Source organism: Aedes albopictus, chromosome 3 (assembly GCF_035046485.1).
Source record: "Aedes albopictus strain Foshan chromosome 3, AalbF5, whole genome shotgun sequence".
Taxonomy (NCBI): Eukaryota; Metazoa; Arthropoda; class Insecta; order Diptera; family Culicidae; genus Aedes; species Aedes albopictus.
Genome location: NC_085138.1, coordinates 22,577,079 through 22,598,294, shown reverse-complemented (window position 1 = coordinate 22,598,294; position 21,216 = coordinate 22,577,079). Strand labels below are relative to the sequence as shown.

At 38.3% G+C, this 21,216-nt stretch overlaps 1 protein-coding gene across 3 annotated transcripts in view; it reads left to right on the top strand.

Annotated features, from left to right (window-relative positions):
* The first annotated feature begins 228 nt into the window (after positions 1 to 228).
* LOC115262638 (tubulin polyglutamylase TTLL13-like) overlaps positions 229 to 21,216 on the top strand; it is a 35,720-nt gene continuing 14,732 nt past the window's right edge. The window contains exons 1-5 of one of the 3 annotated variants that reach the window (XM_062860590.1): positions 229 to 1,053; positions 14,686 to 14,886; positions 15,169 to 15,462; positions 15,543 to 15,699; positions 15,787 to 16,950. In XM_062860590.1, coding sequence (XP_062716574.1) covers positions 710 to 1,053; positions 14,686 to 14,886; positions 15,169 to 15,462; positions 15,543 to 15,699; positions 15,787 to 16,950 — 2,160 coding nt within the window. In that variant the 5' untranslated portion in view covers positions 229 to 709. The remainder of the gene's footprint in view (positions 1,054 to 14,685; positions 14,887 to 15,168; positions 15,463 to 15,542; positions 15,700 to 15,786; positions 16,951 to 21,216) is intronic. The other 2 variants (XM_029865085.2, XM_029865095.2) reach the window with 2 other exon arrangements.

The following is a 21,216-nucleotide window of genomic DNA, read 5'->3' as shown; positions in this document are numbered from 1 at the left end:
CCCGTGCCATGCCAGCACAGGGTAGGGCAAGGGCACCGAAACTAGGTAAGGTAGGTATCACAATTTCAAAGCCCATCAATTGAACTCTTCACATGCCGCGCGCGCGAATTGGTAGGGCAAAAGCGTGACTTGCTCGAACTTCTCGTGTAACGAGTGAAACTGTGTATTGATCGCAATTATTTTCCTCTAGCTACTGTTTTCCCGCGTATCCTTTTTATAGCGTTTGGTTCAAATTTTCAACATTAGTCAGGGGTTCAGCAATAAACAAAAATCCGTCTCCATATGGACGAACTCGCTGGCGGAAGCGGGCTTGGCGAAAGGAAGTCAGACGATTCGCGTTCGTATTTTTAGTTCCAACGCGACTAAGTTCAGTCACTCCTAGGATGCGGTTCGGTTCGGTTCAGTTTCAGCATTTGCTCCGGCGAAGGATATCTCTTGTCCTAACCTAGTGAAAAGTGATTCAAAAAGTGTGCTGATAACCTCACATCACAGCCTGCTGCTGTTTTCCGATCGAGGTCTGACCAAATCGATTGAAAGGTGTGTCAATGTCAGACGTCAAAATGATCCGTGGTTATCGTAGTCAATCGTTTTGAGGGAAGTTTTTAGGCCACACTGACAAGTTCCTCGTGACCGCGGTTTGGTGTTTCCAATGCAATTCCACTGATTCGACTGAGTGATCGCTAACAGTGAGTGAAATTCGGTTCTAACGATGTTACCTCGGCGGGATAATCGGCTGAATAAATCAGCCAAACCAGCACAGCGCAAGAAAGCTTCCAGCGACGATGAGTCGTCCAGTGAGGAGGGATCTTCCAGTTCCGGCTCGACGGAGGATGGGTCGAACTCGAGTTCCGGGTCCGACTCGGAAATGGATACCACCGAGACGTCGTTTTCGTCCAAGAGTGCCACCGAGTGCGTCGGCAGTAGCAAACAGCAGGGATTACTTAAGGTTAACCATCGGTCCTACACGGTGTACTGTGATGCGGCGAGGAATTCGAAGAACTTCTGCCACGGCAGCTTGGCCGAACCACTGGAGGATATCAAAAAGGATCCCAAGTGAGTAGTCGTGGGTCCACGATTGTCCCTCGGGTGTGTTTTCGCGTGTGGATGTGTTTCGATGTGCGAGTGATGAGTAATTATAGTGCTGTGGTGAAACGTAAATTTGAACAGTAATTTCGTGTTATTGTAAATATTTTTTGCATTACTGTAAAATGTGGCTTAGTTCATTGTGCTTTTACACTTCCCCATTTTCAAGGAATTCTAATGAAGAATTCCCATTTTTAATGATCAAGGGAGTTTTGAGAACAAATTATTATAGTTTAAAAATTATTTTGGGAGTATTTTTTCTTCTTTCTGGCGTAACACATCAACTGGGACAGAGCATACTTCTCAGCAGTTCTATGTTCCAACTTTGGAAGTTATAAGTTGTGAGTTTTCCTTGCAAATTTGCCATTTTGCTTCCGTATATCGTATGAAAGGCAGATTATACTCTATATCAATGGATGTCTATATCCTTAATTTACGCCCTAAACGGGAGTAGCGTAAATTTAAAAAAGTGCGTAAATGTAAGAAGCGTTATTTTGGATTTAGGGCGTAAACGGGATCAGTTTGTGGTGAGGTAATTCAACATTGACTTTACACAATTTTGGGACAACTATAAGTTTTAAACTACCTAGTTAACATTAATATAGCGTTTTGCCAAACTAAGTGGTTTCCAATCTGTGCTAACGGGTCATGCGATTTTCTCAGGAACCAAAATTGCTAGAAAGAAGTGCATGTGCTTTTCGGATTGGTCATCTCAACTCAAGCAGAAGTATCATTAATATAGGGGTGTTGCAAAACTCAGTGATTCATTTAGACCACTCGAATTTCTCAAGAACCGAAAGTGTCGGGACAGGGTGAACATGTTTTACAGGTTCTGAGTCTCAATGTAGCCCTGTAGTTAATTTCCCAAGACGCAATAATGCTAATTTTTTTCAGGAAACGAAAGTGTTAAAAAGAAGTGCAAGTGTTTTTCTGATTGGCCATCTCAAAAAGCAGTATCAACAATATAGTGGTGTGAGCCTTCAACAGTGTTTCACGATTAAGGATCACAAAAACGTAAAATTCTCAAGAACCGAAAGGGCGAGGAAAAAGGAAACATTATTATTGTGGTTGTGTGGTTGTATTATTAACACTTCAAATACCGTGATAGGAAAAAAGTGGGAACTAATAGTTCGAGCAGCTCGTTCTCAGCCGCCTGTGAACCTGTTTTCAATTTTCTTTCTGGGATCTTCGGCCCAACTTTTCTACTTTTGCTTTATACATAATTCATGCTTTCAAGCATGCTCATTTTTCCTCCAGAATAGCGTAAGTAAGGAACGTTTTCAAAAAAATCTGATATTTTTGTTGTTTGCATGCGAAATTTAAGTCGTTACAAAAAAAAAACATTATTGTAGAACGCGTTTTCTGCTAATAAGGCATAATTGGGTTCTTTAGGGGTATCTAGATTATTTCATAATCGTAATCTCCGTCCCAACATTAGTCGAAATCCAAAATTTCATATTTTTTGGTGGCCAGGAACTATTTTTAAAATGCATTTCAAGTTTGTATGGGGAAAATTTTTTGTTCGGGGTGAGCTGTATGATCACTTGGATACATATGACCGACTGGTTTAGCTCACTTCTATACAGTGTTTTTAAAATAATATGATAGTAATTCAATAACAATTGATTGTTGTAGGCGCAATAATGCATACAATTATGCGATTAGTTAATATTTATCACTTCACAGAAGATAATGGGGTTCTAAATGACATACAAAAACTGATATTATTGTTTTAGCGTCAAAAATAGGCTCTAGTAAGATTAAGAATCCCTGCTAAGGATATTTGAGGATACAGCCGAAAAAATCAGGATATTCAACTAATAGTAATACATATTGAACCTAGTGGGGTTTCATTTGCATCCATTTGCATCTACGATAGTTATTGAGCCTTGAAAAAAAGGCTAATTTTTACTCAAAAAAAACCATAACTAATCTTATTGACATTTTAGAACCCTATTCACTTCTACAAAGTTATTCATTTTGACATTTTACATAACTTTGTAGAACATTACAACTTTCTAACACTGCGCGTTTTCAAAATATATGAATAAAACGATTTTTGGGGGTCATTCATAAAATACGCCTGTATCTTGAAACAATAAAGAGATAGAGGGTTGGTGTCTTCGGCAAAGATATTTGTATTGTGCATATCTACAACTTTGCCGAAGACACCATATTGAAAAAACGTCAAACAAAAAAGTTGGATTTTATAGCGCCGCCTGTGGCAAAGTTGCTAACTAAAGCTAAACGCCATTGAACGCGCCCTATTTTTATAAAATTTTCATCCGAAAACACCATGCCGATAAAACCACTTTTAAAGACGCTACTGAAAAAAGTTCACGTTTTTGGCCATTCGTCCCACCGTGCGCAGTTTGAATATCTTGAGGAGTCCTAGCAATAATAGATGGACGAACCGCAGGAGGATTACTTGAGGAATCTTAGCTGAAATTTCTGGAGCAAGGCCACAAGGAGCTTCTGGAGGAATCTCTGGATAAAATCCCTGAAGGAATTCCTGGAAGAATCATCGGAGGGATAACTTGAGAAATTCCTAGAAGAATCGATAAAGTTATTCCTAGAGGAATTGTTGAAGAAGTCCCAGAATGAATTTATTACTTTCAAAAAAAAAATTATCCTGGAACAGCCGGAACCAGTTTTCCGGGAAATCCGGAAAATTGGGTCCCAAATGGCCAGATGTATTTAAGACAACGTAAAACTAGCACAGAACATCGAAAACCGCGATGTTTGAAATGCTGCATGACAACATTGAGCTATTTTCAAAAATAGGCTCACTGGATTTCGGGAATGAACTACCAGACATATTTTTCTATCATTCCAGTTCACTTAGGCTTGAAAACTAAATTGGTCTCATATCAAAAACGTACTTTTTCAAGAAGGACCAATTCCAATGACCAATTTTGATTCCGGAACCAGGTAGCCATTCCAACAATCCCCAACGAATCCCTGAATTTGAATGAGATGTGCTTCTTAGGTCAAAATTTGGTTGAAAAATATTGCAAAACAAAAAAGTTATAGCGAAAAGAGTGTTTGATCACACTAATATTTTTTACGTATGCGCCCATAAGGGGTGATACACAAATTATGTCACGCAAAAATCGACATTTGCCCCCCCCCCCCCTATGTCACACTTTTGTATGAGACCTCAATATTTTTTGTAAGGGTCGTCACGTTGTGCAAACCAACCCCCCCCAGGGCCGTCACGTAATTTGTGTACGACCCCTAATCAATAGGGTCCTAAAATAAAAGACGAAATCTCGCTTATATTGAATAATACGATCAAGCATGGTATTCCAATCGGAATTGTACTTTACTCGAACTTGAAAAACAACAGGAATAATGAGAAAATTCGAAATAAGTAAAATGGTAAATAGTTCTACTTTGACATTTGAGGTCAACCTTGTGTGACTGAGCTCGACATTTTTCGCACTGGAATTTCAAAAATGTTCCTATCTGACATACACGGTGAAAAAAAATCACTCAAAGTATGTGTTATAAGCTAGGGACGAGACAAAAGGCTAAAAAAAATTATATATTTTCAACTACGGTTAATAAAAACGTCAAAAAATGAGTAAATATGTACTTTTGAACCATATATTGTGGTTTAAAACAAAAATCCCGATAGGACTTTAGGAGCCTATAGCAAGACTTTTACGAAAAAAAAAGTTCACATTATTAATCAGCAATATGTTTAACGATTTTTTGATAAGTGCGCGAAGTTAGGCTTTAGGTGCGCAAAGTATGGTGCGTTTACGCAAATATACTTTATTAACAATATAGGTCACTCTTACGAATTTTTGGCGACTCCATTTTAGTAAATGTGGCGCCACCAAGCGGCAAAAGAGGTACTACTACACACTAAATGCATGCGCTATCCGAATGACATTTATTCTGTCGAATTGTCATTGTATGGTGGGGATGCCCATTGCTTCTTAAATAATCGATTAAACAATAATCGATTTTTTCAACTACTCAAATTAGAACAAATTTTATTCTCCCTTCTTCAACATTTTTTGGTGTAATATACCTAGGGTCCTGTCCATTGAGCACGAACATCGGTCATGTGCACCTTTCGAAGAAATTGCCACAAAAAATTTGACGTGCACAGTGTCCCCCGTTTTCAGATTTGCCGAAAGAGTGGGCTTCTTGGCCATGCGGTTAGGGGTGTCAGTCGTCTGACCGTTTCGTAAGGCTCTGAGTGTGGATTCGATTCCCACTCCAGTCGGTGAAAACTTGTCTTCAAACGGAAAAATCTCCACTGGATCACTGGGTGTTTCGTGTGTTGTCCGTTGTCTATTGTGATATAGTGATCGTTCAGTTCTCTGGTTGAAGACGGTGTAGTGTTTTTTAAAGCATAAAACGGTACACAGCAGGGATGAGAAATGCCATAAAAATGTCATTTCGTTATTTTTTTAGTCGAAAATGTTAATCGACGACATCATTGGTTATCCATAACTAATCAGTGTTCTGGGCTGGTGATGTGTATGAACAGAAATTTAAATAGAAAAATAGAAAAACGTCATGATATTTTGTTCATGAAATTTCGCGACATTCTCCATCCCTGAGGCTAACTATCCATGTTTTGGTTCTTTTTCCTTCTTCAAAGTATTAGTATAGCTCCTGAACAAGAATTTCGACGAATTTTAATTAAGAGCTTTTTGCCGTTGTTGTCGTTTTTGTAATCGTGTATAAGTCTTATAAAATCATGCTTGACATCAACATAGAATTTATGTCTTCGATCCCACGAAAAGTTTTGATAATAAAACCCAAAATTATCCAAGGCCACGATGTCTACGAGTGACTTTCAAATTATATACAACGTTTTTTTTTACAAATGTAAGTCTATAAACGGCGAGAAAACGCTTTGTTCGAAAACATTTTCACACGTGGTCGCACGTTTCAATATGCAGCCCTACGAAAAAAAAATCTGAAAAACAATGTTCAAAGTTCGGTTCAAACTTGTCAGGGTTTTCTTGTATACTTCTCTGGGTGATTTTTTATTCTTATTTTTTTTTTCAAACAATTTGAGTGCATGCATCGCCATTAAAGTTATGTAAACCATTTTTTGCAATTTCTCATCGTAATAGGCTGTTTTACCTCACACAAATCTGCCAGGAAAAGGCCTACTTTCCCACACCATATTAGCAGTGCTGTAATGGTTCATTACAGCACTGATTTGCGTTGCGTAATGAACCATTACAGCACTGTTTTCAGTTTTGATCAATTTCTTGATGCTTTCTGTACGCAAGTTTGAAAAATTGTGACAACTGCACAGTATAACTTGCTATGACCAAACTTTCTACAACATGGCTATGAACATCAGTGTGCAGTTTGATGAATAAGTTTTGTTAAAAACTATCCTCAAGTGGTAATTATGAAATTGCGAAAAAAAAAACATTGTATGCAAATCGGTGCAGAACTCGATTTTTACAGCACTTGTCGTAATTATCCCTTAAATGTACGACTCGTGCTGTAAAACTCTTCATTCTGATGATGATTAACCTGGGCTTGTTAGGGGAATATCTGTAAATAAAAAGAAAATCGGGTTAAGTACGGTTCCTTTGAATTCCACTAAGAATTTGCATCCTTTGACAGATACGTATTTCGACCTCAACTGTAAGGTCGTCTTCAGTGTCTTGTACTTGACTCGACTGAAGAGATCCATCGCATTCTACACGTCTTATACATCTTAGGTAAAAATAATAGGTAATCTAGGTAGTTTTTTTTTTTTTTTTTTTTCCCGAGCATGCAAAACTTATATCTATATTAACCTCCACCATAGAATAGGTAAAATTTCCCTCCACCACCGAATAGGTACATTTCCCTCCAGCACCGGATAGGTAAACAAAGTTCATATATCACAGGTACATTATGAGACGCACGCCATACGAGAATGCTTAGGGGGTAACAATTTGAAAAGCCACGAACTTCCATTGCCTTGATCCTTATTCAACAGCGTGTTAGGTACCTGTTTGTATATCTCTAGACTCTCAGCAACGTCCAATTTCCAAGGTGAAGTTACATTTCGCAAAATTTGAATATCCTCTGTAGTTATAGGGTGGCCTTCCTCAAAGACATGTTCAGCAACTTTCGACCTGAAATCGTATTCCAAACCTCTACTCACTGTCCTCTGCGCCTTTCCCACCTCTGCCATATGTTCCCTGAATCTAACCTCCAAAGACCGTTTTGTTTGACCAACGTAGACCTTATCACAATGGGAGCAACTGATTTTGTAAACGCCAGCCTTGTTTAGGGTGTTGACCGGATCCTTTGTAGAGCCTAATGAAGTCTTTAACTGATTGCTTCTGCTAGAAAATACTAAATCGATCCCGAAATTTCTGAACCTAGAACGTAAATTATTAGTGATGTGTTGATCGAAGGGGACTGATACTCGCTTCAAAGATTCCGAAATAGGGGTAAGAGTTGTTAGGGATCCTCGATATCGCAACCTCTCCTTTTTGTCGATGATGGCCTGAATTGTCCTCTCCTTATATCCGTTGATTTTCGCTGTTTCGAATATGTGAGTGAGTTCCTTATTCTTCCCGTCATCGCTTAGAGGTAGAGTCTGCATTCGGTGAACCATGTGGTGAAAAGCTGCCATCTTATGTTGGAAGGAGTGATTCGACGAATAGGGGATGACACGCATGGTATTGGTAGGTTTCCTGTAAATCTCGAATTCGAACGACGAACTGTCTTCCCTCTTAACTAATAGATCCAAAAATGGAAGTTTTCCCTCCTTTTCTTCCTCGTGAGTGAACCTGATATCCTTATGTACATTGTTGATGACCTCTAGAACCTTAGATAAAGCTTCCCGTTTGATCACACTGAAAATATCGTCGACGTACCTCCACCATTTCTTCGGAAGTAAACCTTGCTCCTTAAGCTTGGTTTCTAAATTCGCCATGAAAAGCTCGCATAAAAATGGGGATAGGGGATTTCCCATGGGGGCACCTTTGGTCTGCTTGTAGAACTGTCCACGGAATTGGAAGTAATTCTCATCCATGCACAGTCTGGCCAAACGTAAATAAGTCCTAACTTTTCCTTTCCAAGCTGCGTCAGACTTTTGGGGTAGTAACCAATCCTCGAGAAGATTAAGAGCATCCTTTACAGGGACACTTGGGAATAGTGCTGCAACGTCGAAAGAAACCATAATCTCGTCCTCCTCGATGGTTCCTGATTCCAACAACTTTTGGGTGAATTCCTGAGTGTTTTTGACCGAACTGGTGGGGAAGGGTTTTGGCATACTTTGAAACTCTTGAACTAACCATTTAGCCAATTTGTGGGTAGGGGATCCTTCAGCTGAAATAATCTCTCGCATCTCTTGACCGGGTTTGTGAATTTTAGGAAGACCTTTGATCCGTGGAAGAATGGGATTTGCTTCCTTCAAACGAGCCTCTCCGATGATTGGTTTACAGTCTTTCAGGGTCTTGTCTGTCAGCCTAATTAGTCCGGGTAGTGGATCTACTCGTAGATGTCTGTATGGTCCTTCGTTTATCTTCTTCTCCATCTGTTCGTCGTAGTCCTTCTTGTCCATAATAACAACCGCGTTACCTTTGTCTGCCTTCATGTAGTATACTGGTTTCTTTTTAAGTTCCGTTACAATCCTTGTCTCGTCTGAATTTACCTTACTGCGCTGTCCTGTTTTGATGGCGTCTGCTACGATGTTCCTGGCTGTATTTTGGTCTTTGATGTTGACGTTCTGTGTGATCGCTGTTTCCATGTCCACGATGATCTGTTCCACGTCTGGCTTCGAAGTAACCGCATATCCTAACCCCTTATTGAGGTGTGTCAATTGTTCCTCTGTGAACTGTTGCGTCGAACGGTTTACTACGAATCCTTCAATGGGTTGAACCATCGGAATTGGAGTGTGGGTGTCTTTTGCCGCTCTGGTCTCGTTTCGTAGATTCGTCAGCTTCTTTTTGTGTAGTCGTCTCTTCCTGTCTGCTTCACATTCCTCTGCTCGCTTTACCTTGGTGAGGAACAATGGGAAACCTTCCGGATATTTGTTGGCCAACTTTAAATGCAGGGAATAGCACTTAAGTGTCAGCTTGTCCAACTTGGCGTAGTGGCGTTTGATGGTGTCTGCGATGTACTCTGCTTCGGCCTTCCTGGTGACGCTGGGTGGGATGTGCTTCTTGACCTTAATCCTATGACTAACGGGTGTTAGTTTCTCCTTTTGACACTTCTTCAGAAATGCCACGTCCTTCTGAATGCTGATGATGGATCTCTTCAAATCGATGAAATAACTCTGCTCCGTCCGCTTGGTAGCCATGATGATGATGATTAACCTGGGCTTGTTATGGGAATATCTGTAAATAAAAAGAAAATCGGGTTAAGTACGGTTCCTTTGAATTCCACTAAGAATTTGCATCCTTTGACAGATACGATACGACAGATAGATCATTCTGCACCTTGTTGCGTAAAGTACTATAACGCGTTGAGCTCTATGAGTCAGAAAACTATATATCCGATTCGAATTGCGACATGGAAATACCGTTTCTCGTGTTGAGTACCTTTCATAGGGTCTAATTACAACGATAGATTTTCCCCTTGTATTTTTTCGAGAAACATGATCAATGGTTGAATGATATCTCGGTGAAATCCTGTGTAGTATGCATAGCCCAACCCAAGTAACAATTTCATTGCTGATTGGTTTTCTTTGATTTTTATTAGGGTTTTATTACAGCAATAATTATAACTCACAGTTTTATGACTGATTTTATGAAAACCATAGATAAAATGTTTTATAGTATACTTGAAGATATCCATAAAGACAGATTTTAGGAGTAAACAAAACTTTCCGATATGTAAACCTTCTGGCAATCATTATTACCACAATAAAACTGTTAAAACTCTCAACAGATGGCGATCCGTTCGATTTGTAACGACATCTGTTGGTGGAAAAGCAGAACTACGACATTTCTAGGTTTATTGCGGTCATGATACAAGTAAACTTGCTTTCGTTTTATTTTCGCTGATTATGGTTGTCGCCATATTGGAGAATTAGCTAACGTGAATGTAAAATAGTTAATTTTGCTCAAATTAGCAATGAATTGATAGTTTGCCACCATTTCCATAACATGCTCACATAAATAAACTCTCTCTGCTGAGTTTTCTTGTAATTCGAGATAGTTTTACAAAATAAACAAATTGATTTATTTCATTCCAGGATGTTAATATCCACTATTTTTGAAGCGCATTAATTTTATGATTCTGCAACCCCAATATTCACGGTAAAATTGAATGCGCATAAGCCTACCACACAATAACTACTAAAATATTACTTTGAAATGACTATGACTTCTACTTGCGAATGATGTATCGTCCTGAACTTTACGTGCCATCAAAGAAGCTTCTCTGCATCTTGAGCTGTCAATGTTTTTGTTAAAAAAAAACAACAACAATCGAGAATGGGAAATTTTTCAACTAGGGTTTAAAACGGTTTTATTGCTACTCTTAATGCGGTTTGCAAAAGCTATATGAGAGTGGTCCACTTAGCCGGAAGATGCTCTTAAAGAGGTTATCAAGAGGTTTTGATGTATAAATCAGTTTTATGCAATTCGGTGTCATAATTTCTATTTTATATTACTCATTTCAGTATCATAATGACCAACTTTTCCGTACGGGTTCATAATGCAACTGAAATGAGTTGCATAATGAAAAATAGTTGCATAATGTTCATAATGCAACTCATTTGAGTTGCATTATGAACATTATGCAACTCAAATGAGTTGCATTATGAAAAAATCATTGCATAAAATTTTGTATGGAACTCGTTGCAAAACTCGATTTTTTCAGCACTCTTCGTATTTATCCAACTCGGCAAGCCTCGTTGGATAAATGTACGACTCGTGCTGAAAAAATCAACTTTTTGCAACTCGTCACATAAATAACTATTATTGCATGTTTTATAAAATTGGTCATGAAGATCTCTTGTAGAGCCGAACAAAACTTAAAATGTTACTTGGGAAGTAACATTTTAAGTTTTGTTCGGCTCTACAAGAGATCTTCATGACCAATTTTATAAAACTCGCAATAAAACTGATTTATACATCAAAACCTCTTGATAACCTCTTTTAGAGCATCTTCCAGCTAAGTGGACCACTCTCATATAGCTTTTGCAAACCGCATTAAGAGTAGCAATAAAACCGTTTTAAAACCTAGTAGAAAAATTTCCCATTCTCGATTGTTGTTGTTTTTTTTTTTCAACAAAAACTATGACAGCTCAAGATGCAGAGAAGCTTCTTCGATGGCACGTATAGTTCAGGACGATACATCATTCGTAAGTAGAAGCGGTCATTTCGAAGTAATGTTTTAGTTGTTATTGTGTTGGTAGGCTTATGCACATTCAATTTTATCGTGAATATTGGGGTGGCAGAATCATAAAATTAATGCGCTTCGAAAATAGTGAATATTATCATCTTGGAATGAAATAAATCAATTTGTGAATTTAGTAAAACTATCCCGAATCACAAGAAAACTCAGCAGAGAGAGTCTATTTATGTGAGCATGTTATGGAAACGGTGGCAAACTATCAATTCATTGCTAATTTGACCAAAATTACCTATTTTCCATTCACGTTAGCTAATTCTCCAATATGGCGACAACCATAATCAGTGAAAATAAAACGAAAGCAAGTTTACTTTTATGATGACCGCAATAAACCTAGAAATATCGTAGTTCTGCTTTTCCACCAACAGATGTCGTTACTAATCGAACGGATCGCCATCTGTTGAGAGTTTTGACAGTTTTATTGTGGTAATAATGATTGCCAGAAGGTTTACAAATCGGAAAGTTTTGTTTACTCTTATAATCTGTCTTTATGGATATCTTCAAGTATACTATAAAACATTTTATCAATGGTTTTCATAAAAGCAGTCATAAAACCACGAGTTTTAATTATTACTGTAATAAATTGCATTGCTGATTGGTTTTGCTTGATTTTTGTTAGGGTTTTATTACAGTAATAATTAAAACTCGTGGTTTTATGACTGCTTTTATGAAAACCATTGATAAAATGTTTTATAGTATACTTGAAGATATCCATAAAGACAGATTATAAGAGTAAACAAAACTTTCCGATTTGTAAACCTCCTGGCAATCATTATTACCACAATAAAACTGTCAATACTCTCAACAGATGGCGATCCGTTCGATTAGTAACGACATCTGTTGGTGGAAAAGCAGAACTACGATATTTCTAGGTTTATTGCGGTCATCATAAAAGTAAACTTGCTTTCGTTTTATTTTCACTGATTATGGTTGTCGCCATATTGGAGAATTAGCTAACGTGAATGCAAAATAGGTAATTTTGGTCAAATTAGCAATGAATTGATAGTTTGCCACCGTTTCCATAACATGCTCACATAAATAAACTCTCTCTGCTGAGTTTTCTTGTGATTCGGGATAGTTTTACTAAATTCACAAATTGATTTATTTCATTCCAAGATGATAATATTCACTATTTTTGAAGCGCATTAATTTTATGATTCTGTCACCCCAATATTCACGATAAAATTGAATGCGCATAAGCCTACCAACACAATAACAACTAAAACATTACTTTGAAATGACCGCTTCTACTTACGAATGATGTATCGTCCTGAACTATACGTGCCATCGAAGAAGCTTCTCTGCATCTTGAGCTGTCATAGTTTTTGTTGAAAAAAAAAACAACAACAATCGAGAATGGGAAATTTTTCTACTAGGTTTTAAAACGGTTTTATTGCTACTCTTAATGCGGTTTGCAAAACGTCTCCGAGAGTGGTCCACTTAGCCGGAAGATGCTCTAAAAGAGGTTATCAAGAGGTTTTGATGTATAAATCAGTTTTATTGCGAGTTTTATAAAATTGGTCATGAAGATCTCTTGTAGAGCCGAACAAAACTTAAAATGTTACTTGGGTAAGCTAAGAAGCAGATTTTGTCCCAGTTGGAAAGTTACTCCAAGAAGAAAAAGAAATATATATGTGGCCAAATTTATTCAATAGAGCACAAGATCTAAAAGTAAAGATTGGCAAATTTTCCATTCGTATAATAGATGTAGGATTATATAAATATTGGCAGAAAATTTGCTGCTAATACCTGCAAATCTTCAAATTTCCGCCTTTTGAAGTTTATATTAAAAAAAATGAAAAATTGGCGGACTACCTTAAAGTGTTATAAGAGAAAAATTGATTTTTTCGGAAAAGATGTGACAGTATCTACAAATTGGACAACAATTGTAAAATTGAAAAAATGTACATTATTCACAGAGACTCCATTTCAGTTTAACCACAAATAAAAAATCTAGATGTTTGACTGAAAAAATAACTTATAGGGAAGTGGAACCATGGGCATTTTTTTGCTATAGCTCAGTCAATTCTGATCCAATTTTACACAATTTTTGGAACGCGATGAGATACTTATAGTATCTAGCCGTATACAAAATTTCAAGTCGCTTGGTTTGAAATTGACTGAGTTATAGCGAAGAGTGCTTAAAATACCGGCCGCTACCCAAGTGGTTCGCTACCCTACAGTGTCGGACAAAACAATAAGACCACCAGCAGTTTTTCATACAAAATGGCCAAGTTTGACGATGTGATGCTCGGTTTCTAGTGAACCGATTTGGCTAAAATTTTGACAGTCGCCATGGAGTTACGTGAATTTTGATTTGTATTTAATTGATTGCCCATATAGCCGAGGCGGTAAACGCACGGGTATTCAGCATGACCATGCTGAGGGTGACGGGTTCGATTCCCGGTCGGTCCAGGATCTTTTCGTAAAGGAAATTTCCTTGACTTCCTTGGGCATAGAGTATCTTCGTGCCTGCCACACGATATACGCATGCAAAATGGTCATTGGCAGAGGAAGCTCTCAGTTAATAACTGTGGAAGTGCTCATAGAACACTAAGCTGAGAAGCAGGCTTTGTCCCAATGAGGACGTTACGCCAAGAAGAGAGAGAGAATTGATTGCGTTCTATTCACTACATCAAAAGTTACAGATACACCATTACCAAAGGATACATGAGAGTATCTGATACATGATGATTGATAAACAAGTACTAAAACTAAGGATGCCATTTAAACTTGGGCACATTTTAATTGAGTTGACTACAAATAACCATCACAAAATTTAATGTTAGAATTTCGTCGCACCGTATATCCGTAACTTTGGAAGTAGTGAACAGAACTCAATCAATTTAAGACAATTAAAAATCCCCGTAATTCCATGTTGGCAGTCAGCCAAATCGGTTTACTAGAAACCAAGTACCATATAGTCAAACTTGGCCATTTTGTATGAAATAGGACCAGTGGTCTTATTGTTTGTCCGACACTATACGTTTTAAAAGTTACTAGAAAAATTAAATTCGACGAAACTGAATGGTTTTGCCGCAAATGCCAATGCCTTTCTTTTTAATTTGTGTGGGACAAATTAAAAAGTAATGCGAGCAAAAATCATTCACATTACTAAATATGTATTATTTTATTTTTTATTTGTGTTGTGTGATTGTGTAATTTGTGTGATTTAAATGCTTTCGATGTAAAACATATCAAGACAAATTATTATCTCAAGCATTCCCAGCTGCTAACTAGCTTATTCCTGTACAGCGTCGTTCGGCTAAATGCTACCTGCTTAACCGTCAGGCTGCCAGTAGTAGTTCCTTCCACTCCAATCAGAAACAACTACTCAACGGAATCCCCCTCTATATCGTATGTTTATTATGTTGATATTTCTTTTTACAGTCGTAATAGAAAAACTCGCGCCAGAAACGAGCACGTTGTACATAGAAACAAGAAATCCAAACGAATGTAAGAATTTCACCTTTTTTCTAACGATTGTATACTACACCCTTTCGCCTCTTCCATTAGCTATATAGAACATCTTCAATTAACCAATTTGATCAATTCTCAGCGTTTGTCTCCGCTCTGCATCGAGTCGTTCAAAACTGGAACGATGCAACTGGGATTGATCGAATTCACCATTTAGTAGTTGGTAGTTTCATTCCGTATTCTCACTTCAAAACATATGACTCTTCCATGCATGCCCTGATCCAATGCTCCTTACTGTTCGCTCATTCTTCATCGTTGCAGACCGCCAATCAGTATTTGCATATTGAACAGTCGCTATGACATCATACCGAGGATATGCCGAAGGCTCGGTTATCGACTGGTCGCCGAGAACGAGCTGTGGAATGTGTGCTGGACGGATTCGCTAGTGGGGGTCGACTTCTGCCGGGACATGAGGCGGTTCCAGAAAATCAATCACTTTCCTGGAATGTTCGAAATCTGTCGGAAGGACCTGTTGGCACGGAACCTGAACCGGATGCAGAAGCAGTTTCCGACGGAGTACCAGATCTTCCCGAAGACATGGGTCTTTCCGGCTGAGTTTGTTGCTAAGATAGTCCGTTGGGTCGCCGGGACAGGTTTGGACTAATCGGGGGTTTTGTTCTTTCTTGGAATTGCAGTTTGGGCGAGGCCATCGCCTACAGCAGGACGCACCGGAGTAAAACGTACATTCTGAAGCCGGACCAGGGATCACAGGGGAGAGGGATATTCCTGACGAAGAATTTGAAGGAGATCAATCCGCGGGATCGAATGATCTGTCAGGTCTATATCCATCGGGTAAGATTATATGGGCATTCACTCCACAAACGTTGAAGTTTTTGAAATTAGAATTAGATCTTTAGAAACCGTGATTTGTTATTTCAGCCCTTGTTGATTGACGGGTACAAGTTCGACCTCCGAGTCTATACCCTAGTAACATCTACCGATCCGCTTCGGATATTCGTTTACAAGGAAGGCCTGGCACGCTTTGCAACGTACAAATATCGGGAACCATGCATAACAAATACCTCAAACAACTTCATGCATTTAACTAACTACTCGGTCAACAAGTACAGTAGATGTTTCTCGAATGACGATGAAGCCGGTAGCAAACGACGATTCGCCACGCTGAACCGAATCCTAACGTCCGAGGGATATGACATTGCCGAACTGTGGAACAACATTGATGACGTGATAGTTAAGACCATTCTCAGTGCGTGGCAAGTGCTGAGGCATACGTATCAAGCGAGCTTCCCAACGCACGACATAATTCAGGCGTGCTTCGAGATCCTCGGGTTCGACATTCTGATTGATCATAGACTGAAGCCTTACATCCTGGAGGTGAACCATTCTCCTTCGTTTCACACGGACGAAGCAATCGACAAGGAAATCAAGGAAGCTCTCATCCACGACACGTTTGTAATGCTCAACCTGAACGGCGAGGTGAAGAAACGCGTCCTGGAGGAAGACAAACGCCGAATACAGAATAGACTGCTGCAAAGACTGCGCGAATACTCCAAGAGCAAAGAGGCAAGCAAAGAGAGCAGTAGCGATAGCAAAAACGGTGACGACGATGATCCCTCGGAGGAACGACTCGGCCCTTGGGCGGATCAAATCACCTGGGAAGAGACCCATCTTGGAGGATTCCGACGAATACTGCCAGTTCCAGGAGATCCGGACCGTTACGCGCACATCTTCCTGGCGCAAACGCAAGCATCGGTGTACAACGAGACGGCGGCAAGCAAGAAGCGCGAAGAATGTGCCAAACAGCAACGGATCGAACTGGAGGAACGCTACAAACACAATCAAGCAATGCTCAACAAACACAATCCTAGGGGTGGTCAGCATCTGGGGGGCGGCAAGGGGCTGTGCACCGGCGAGGATGGTGCCCTGGTGGTGAAGAAGAAAAAGAAGCTGAAACCGAAACCGGTGGTCAAGAAGAAGGACAACTACAGCCCGGATAATATCATCGATTTTGAGGAGCGCGAGAGGATGGCCCTGCTAGCGCAACGAGACTTCTTCATCCGGACGTGCGGACTGGTGCAGAATGTGAGTACAGTAAGAAATCTCAGAAATTTCATTAATTGTGATATTTCAGTTTAGGGTAGGGCGGGGCAAGATGAGCACCCTAAGAATCACGTTGAGTTTATTGAAAGTTAACACAATTTTTCATAGTACCTCTCAGTAGTTCTTTTCTATATCTTGTTTTCTATCACCCATAAACATGGGAGGGTTCAAAATTCACAATAAGGATGATTTATTTGACTTAACAAAAAAGATGTTTTATGGTCAGCTCGAACATGCTACGGGGCAAGACGAGCACCCCTACGGGGCAAGAAGAGCACTTAATTAAAATCTCAATAATTCAACAATAAATTGGTCATACACTGATTGATATAGTGAACCTTGTGTATAGCTATGGTATCACGTTCTAAAATTATCTTTTTCTTTCGATTATTGAAAAAAAAAATGCGGTTTTATAATACTTTATACCAAAATGACCCGAAAAACAATAAACGATTATTAGGTTGCTTATTTTTAGAAATTTACTCAACCAAATAGTTGCAGAGGTTATGGAAACCAATGTTAGGCACTATTGAGTGGATTACAATAATTTCAAAATATTTTCTATATTACCATCAGGGGTGCTCATCTTGCCCCACTATAGGTAAATAACTAAAATTGAATAAATTTTAAAGTTTGTTTTTTGAAAATATTTTCTAATGTAAATTAAAATGCTTTGCAGTAAGCTAGTAATGTTGGCTGATAACTAAAATTATGGTAAAAATTTGATTCTGACATAAAAAACCTTATTTTATTCTGATGATTTCTTATAAGAAAATGCTTAAAGTCCACGCTATCGACTTATTTGACGATATTTTTTAATTCATTCATTATGAAGTACCTTTTATCAGGCTTACAAACAGGATGAACATTATTCTAACGGATTATGAAGTTGTTTGGGCTAAATTTATCATAAAAGTAGTAAAACGGAGGGGTGCTCATCTTGCCCCGTCCTACCCTACGAGCTGATATTCTCTCTAAGATGTTGTCTGCTCTACGACCTCTCAGGCCCAGGTGTCAAATGAATGTAGGTAAACACCACATACATATAATTAAGGTGCTACGGATCTGTTGTATGCGTGATTTGTCTGGCTTATTTCATCTTCAGAGTTGCATCCTATCACTATCAATGGAAGGCAAGTTGCCGATTTTCATAGTTGAGAGATTCGTGCGCCTAAAGTTCTGATGCACTATTGAAGCAAGATTTCAAAACGTTTGTCGTTAAGCTTTATGTTAGTGGATACGAAATGAACAAAACTGTGAAAAAGATGACATTTTTCTAAGAAATTGAGATGAAAAGAGCAGAAATGATTGATTTTGCTGCGAACCACAAAACAACATTGTAGTGAGCTCCTATATATTGATGAATTTTATCAATTTCAATATACAATATACGCTCACTACATTATGGCGACCGTGACTTGACGGGAAAGGATGGAGGAAGCACTTGTGTTAAATTATCGGCCTCAATAAGTTGCGTTATTTTGATTCAAGGATGTTCTGAGAACTATCATAAATTCGAAATGATTTTTTTCTGGTTTTATGATGGTTGTAAAAATATCTTCGAGTCTCTTTGGATTAAAACGTTACACTTTGGGAACCGAAGCAACAGCAGTATGACCTAGGTTTCGATGCCGAAATTCCGGACCTGATGCATAATAATCTATCAGCCAATAGAACTCGTTAATCCAATGATAATAGATTTTATTTTAAAACCATATAATATCGAATGAATTCGCGTAGTAGAACTATTAAATCAATAAACAATAGCAATCTGGATTATAAGTAAATCACAAGTGTAACCAAAAATGAAAGCACAACTTCTTTTCATGGAGGTTGCGTCTTATTTTTCAAAAGTTGTTGAAGCCTGGAATTCGTAGGCTCTTCTGGATTCAAATTATACAAAAAGAGAAACCTCTTAGTTTGAGCCAAATATATTGAGGTTTAGAGGTGGCGCAATTGCCTCAAAGTTGAATTTCTAGTAATAAAAAGGTGTTTTCACTTCAAGTGACATAACTTTCTCAACTTTCAACCGATTTCAATCTTTTTTTATGATTTTTGAAAAATTAAATTTTGAATAAACTCGTAGAATAATATTTTTTTCCAATGGCACGCAAAATATGAGTTTTTAAAGATGTCATTTATTTTTTTCTCTTTTTACAAAAAAATAACTTTAGAGTCTGATAACTTTTTAGCCGTTTGACTAATTACAATTTTTTTTTGCTTGCTTTTGTAGATATTTTTGTTGCTTTAGAATGCCGTGAATAAACTGTACCTTTTAAAAATCATTTCAAATGGATAAATACCAAAAATCTTTCAAAAAACACGTATTTTATAGGAAAAATCAAAATTTTGGTAAAATGTTAATTGTTTTCACGCTTAGTTTCGGGCTTAAAGTGAAAAAAATACTCTAAATAATCATATGGAAGCCTTAAACTTCAATTTTTGGATTATTCTGAATCAAAAAATATTTTCATGTTCTAAATGCGAGGAAAAAAAATTAAAAAAAAATCCTCCAATGTGGTTCATATTCCTAAATATGATGCTAAGTATCTGGTTTGGAGTAAAAATTGCAAATAATCGTCAAAAACATGTTTTGGCAGTTTTCAATGAAAAGTATCATAAAAATGACTACTTTGACGAATAATTTGTTTGGGACAAAGATAGGCAACAAAAATAACTACAACAGCAAGCTGAAACAATTGAAATTGGTCAAACTGTTGAAAAATTATTGGACTCTAAAGGTAACATTTTTTTTGTAAAAAGTAGTTTAAAGTAAATTAGACCTTTAAAAACTCGTATTTTGCGTGACTTTGGAAAAAAATAGTGTTCTACGCGTTTATTCAAAATTTAATTTGTGAGAGAATCATAGAAAAAGTTTAAAAACCGGTTGAAAATTGAAAAAGTTATGGCCCTTGAAGTGAAAACACCTTTTTATTACTTGAAAATTCAACTTTGAGGCGATTGCGCCACCTCTGAATATCAATATGTTTAGCTCAAACTCAGAGGTTTCTCTATTTATGTCATTTGAATCTAGAAAAGCTTACAAAAAGCTTCAGATTTCAACAACTTTTGAAAAATAAGTCGCAGCCTAATAACCAGTTTTAATGTATGCCCTGCATAAAAAGGGAGAGCTATTCAGAACCGATATTGTATATAAGAAAATGTAATAATGGCGGTTACTATGACAACGGCGGTTGGTGGCTTTTATAGGGAAGAGCAAATGGAGGCTGCATGGGCGTATTAACCCCTTCCCGCCCACAACTTCTTTCAAACTTTTGAATGCTAAAAAATGCTATGAACAAAAAGTGTTCGAACAAAAGTTGTTAGGGATCACTTAAATTTATCGAAATCGTAAAAAAAATAATTGTTTGTCAATAGTTATTGATTGTTTATCAATAGTTTCACTATTGAACCAATAATTAGAGTGTACAAGTACTCTAATAAGCTTATAACCTCTTCCCAAACGCTTTTATAACATATTGAAGTGAACTGGTTTAGGTCGGATTCACCAAAAAGTGATGGTGCTCTACAGACACCATGAGCGTTAAAGGGTTAATGGGTCTCGGGGCGTTTTAGGGACATTTCAGGGGGTATCAAAAGGCCTGAGGGGCGTTTACTCAATGCCGTCTCAGGGGGATCCCAGGAGGTCTTATAAGACCTCCTGGAGATCCCCCTGAGACGGCATTGAGTAAACCTATATAGGTGTGTTTTATGGGGTCTCAGAGTCGTTTTAAAGGATCCAAGGAGTTTTAAGGGGGTACCTGGAGGTCTCAGCAGCATATAAGGAAAGTTCCAGGTAGTCTCTGAGGCGCTTTAGGTGGTCTCAAGGGCGTTTCAAGGGGAGTTTCAGGGAGTCTCAGGAGCTATCAAAACAACGTGAATCGTTATTGAGGAGAGGCGGTAGTGTTCGGCTATTTTTCATCATGGTGTCGGGGACAACACATTTGAATTTATTTGTTCTAGCTGTCACGTCGGTTCGTCGGTGCTTCGGGGGCATTTCAGGATGTTTCAGAAGATTTTCTGCGGGTTTCAGAGGCGTTATGGAGGCTTTTTCTGGGGTTTCGGAGGGTTCTAGGTGCGTTACATGGGGTCCGTGGAGCTTTGAGGGGGTTTTCGAAGGTATTTTAGAAATTTTCAGAGGTTTTCTTTTTGGCGGGTTTCAGAGATGTAACGCAGGCGTTTTCGGGGGCTTCGGAAGGTGCGTTGTATGTGGCCCGTTGGGGTTTTAAGGGGATTCCGGAGGCATTT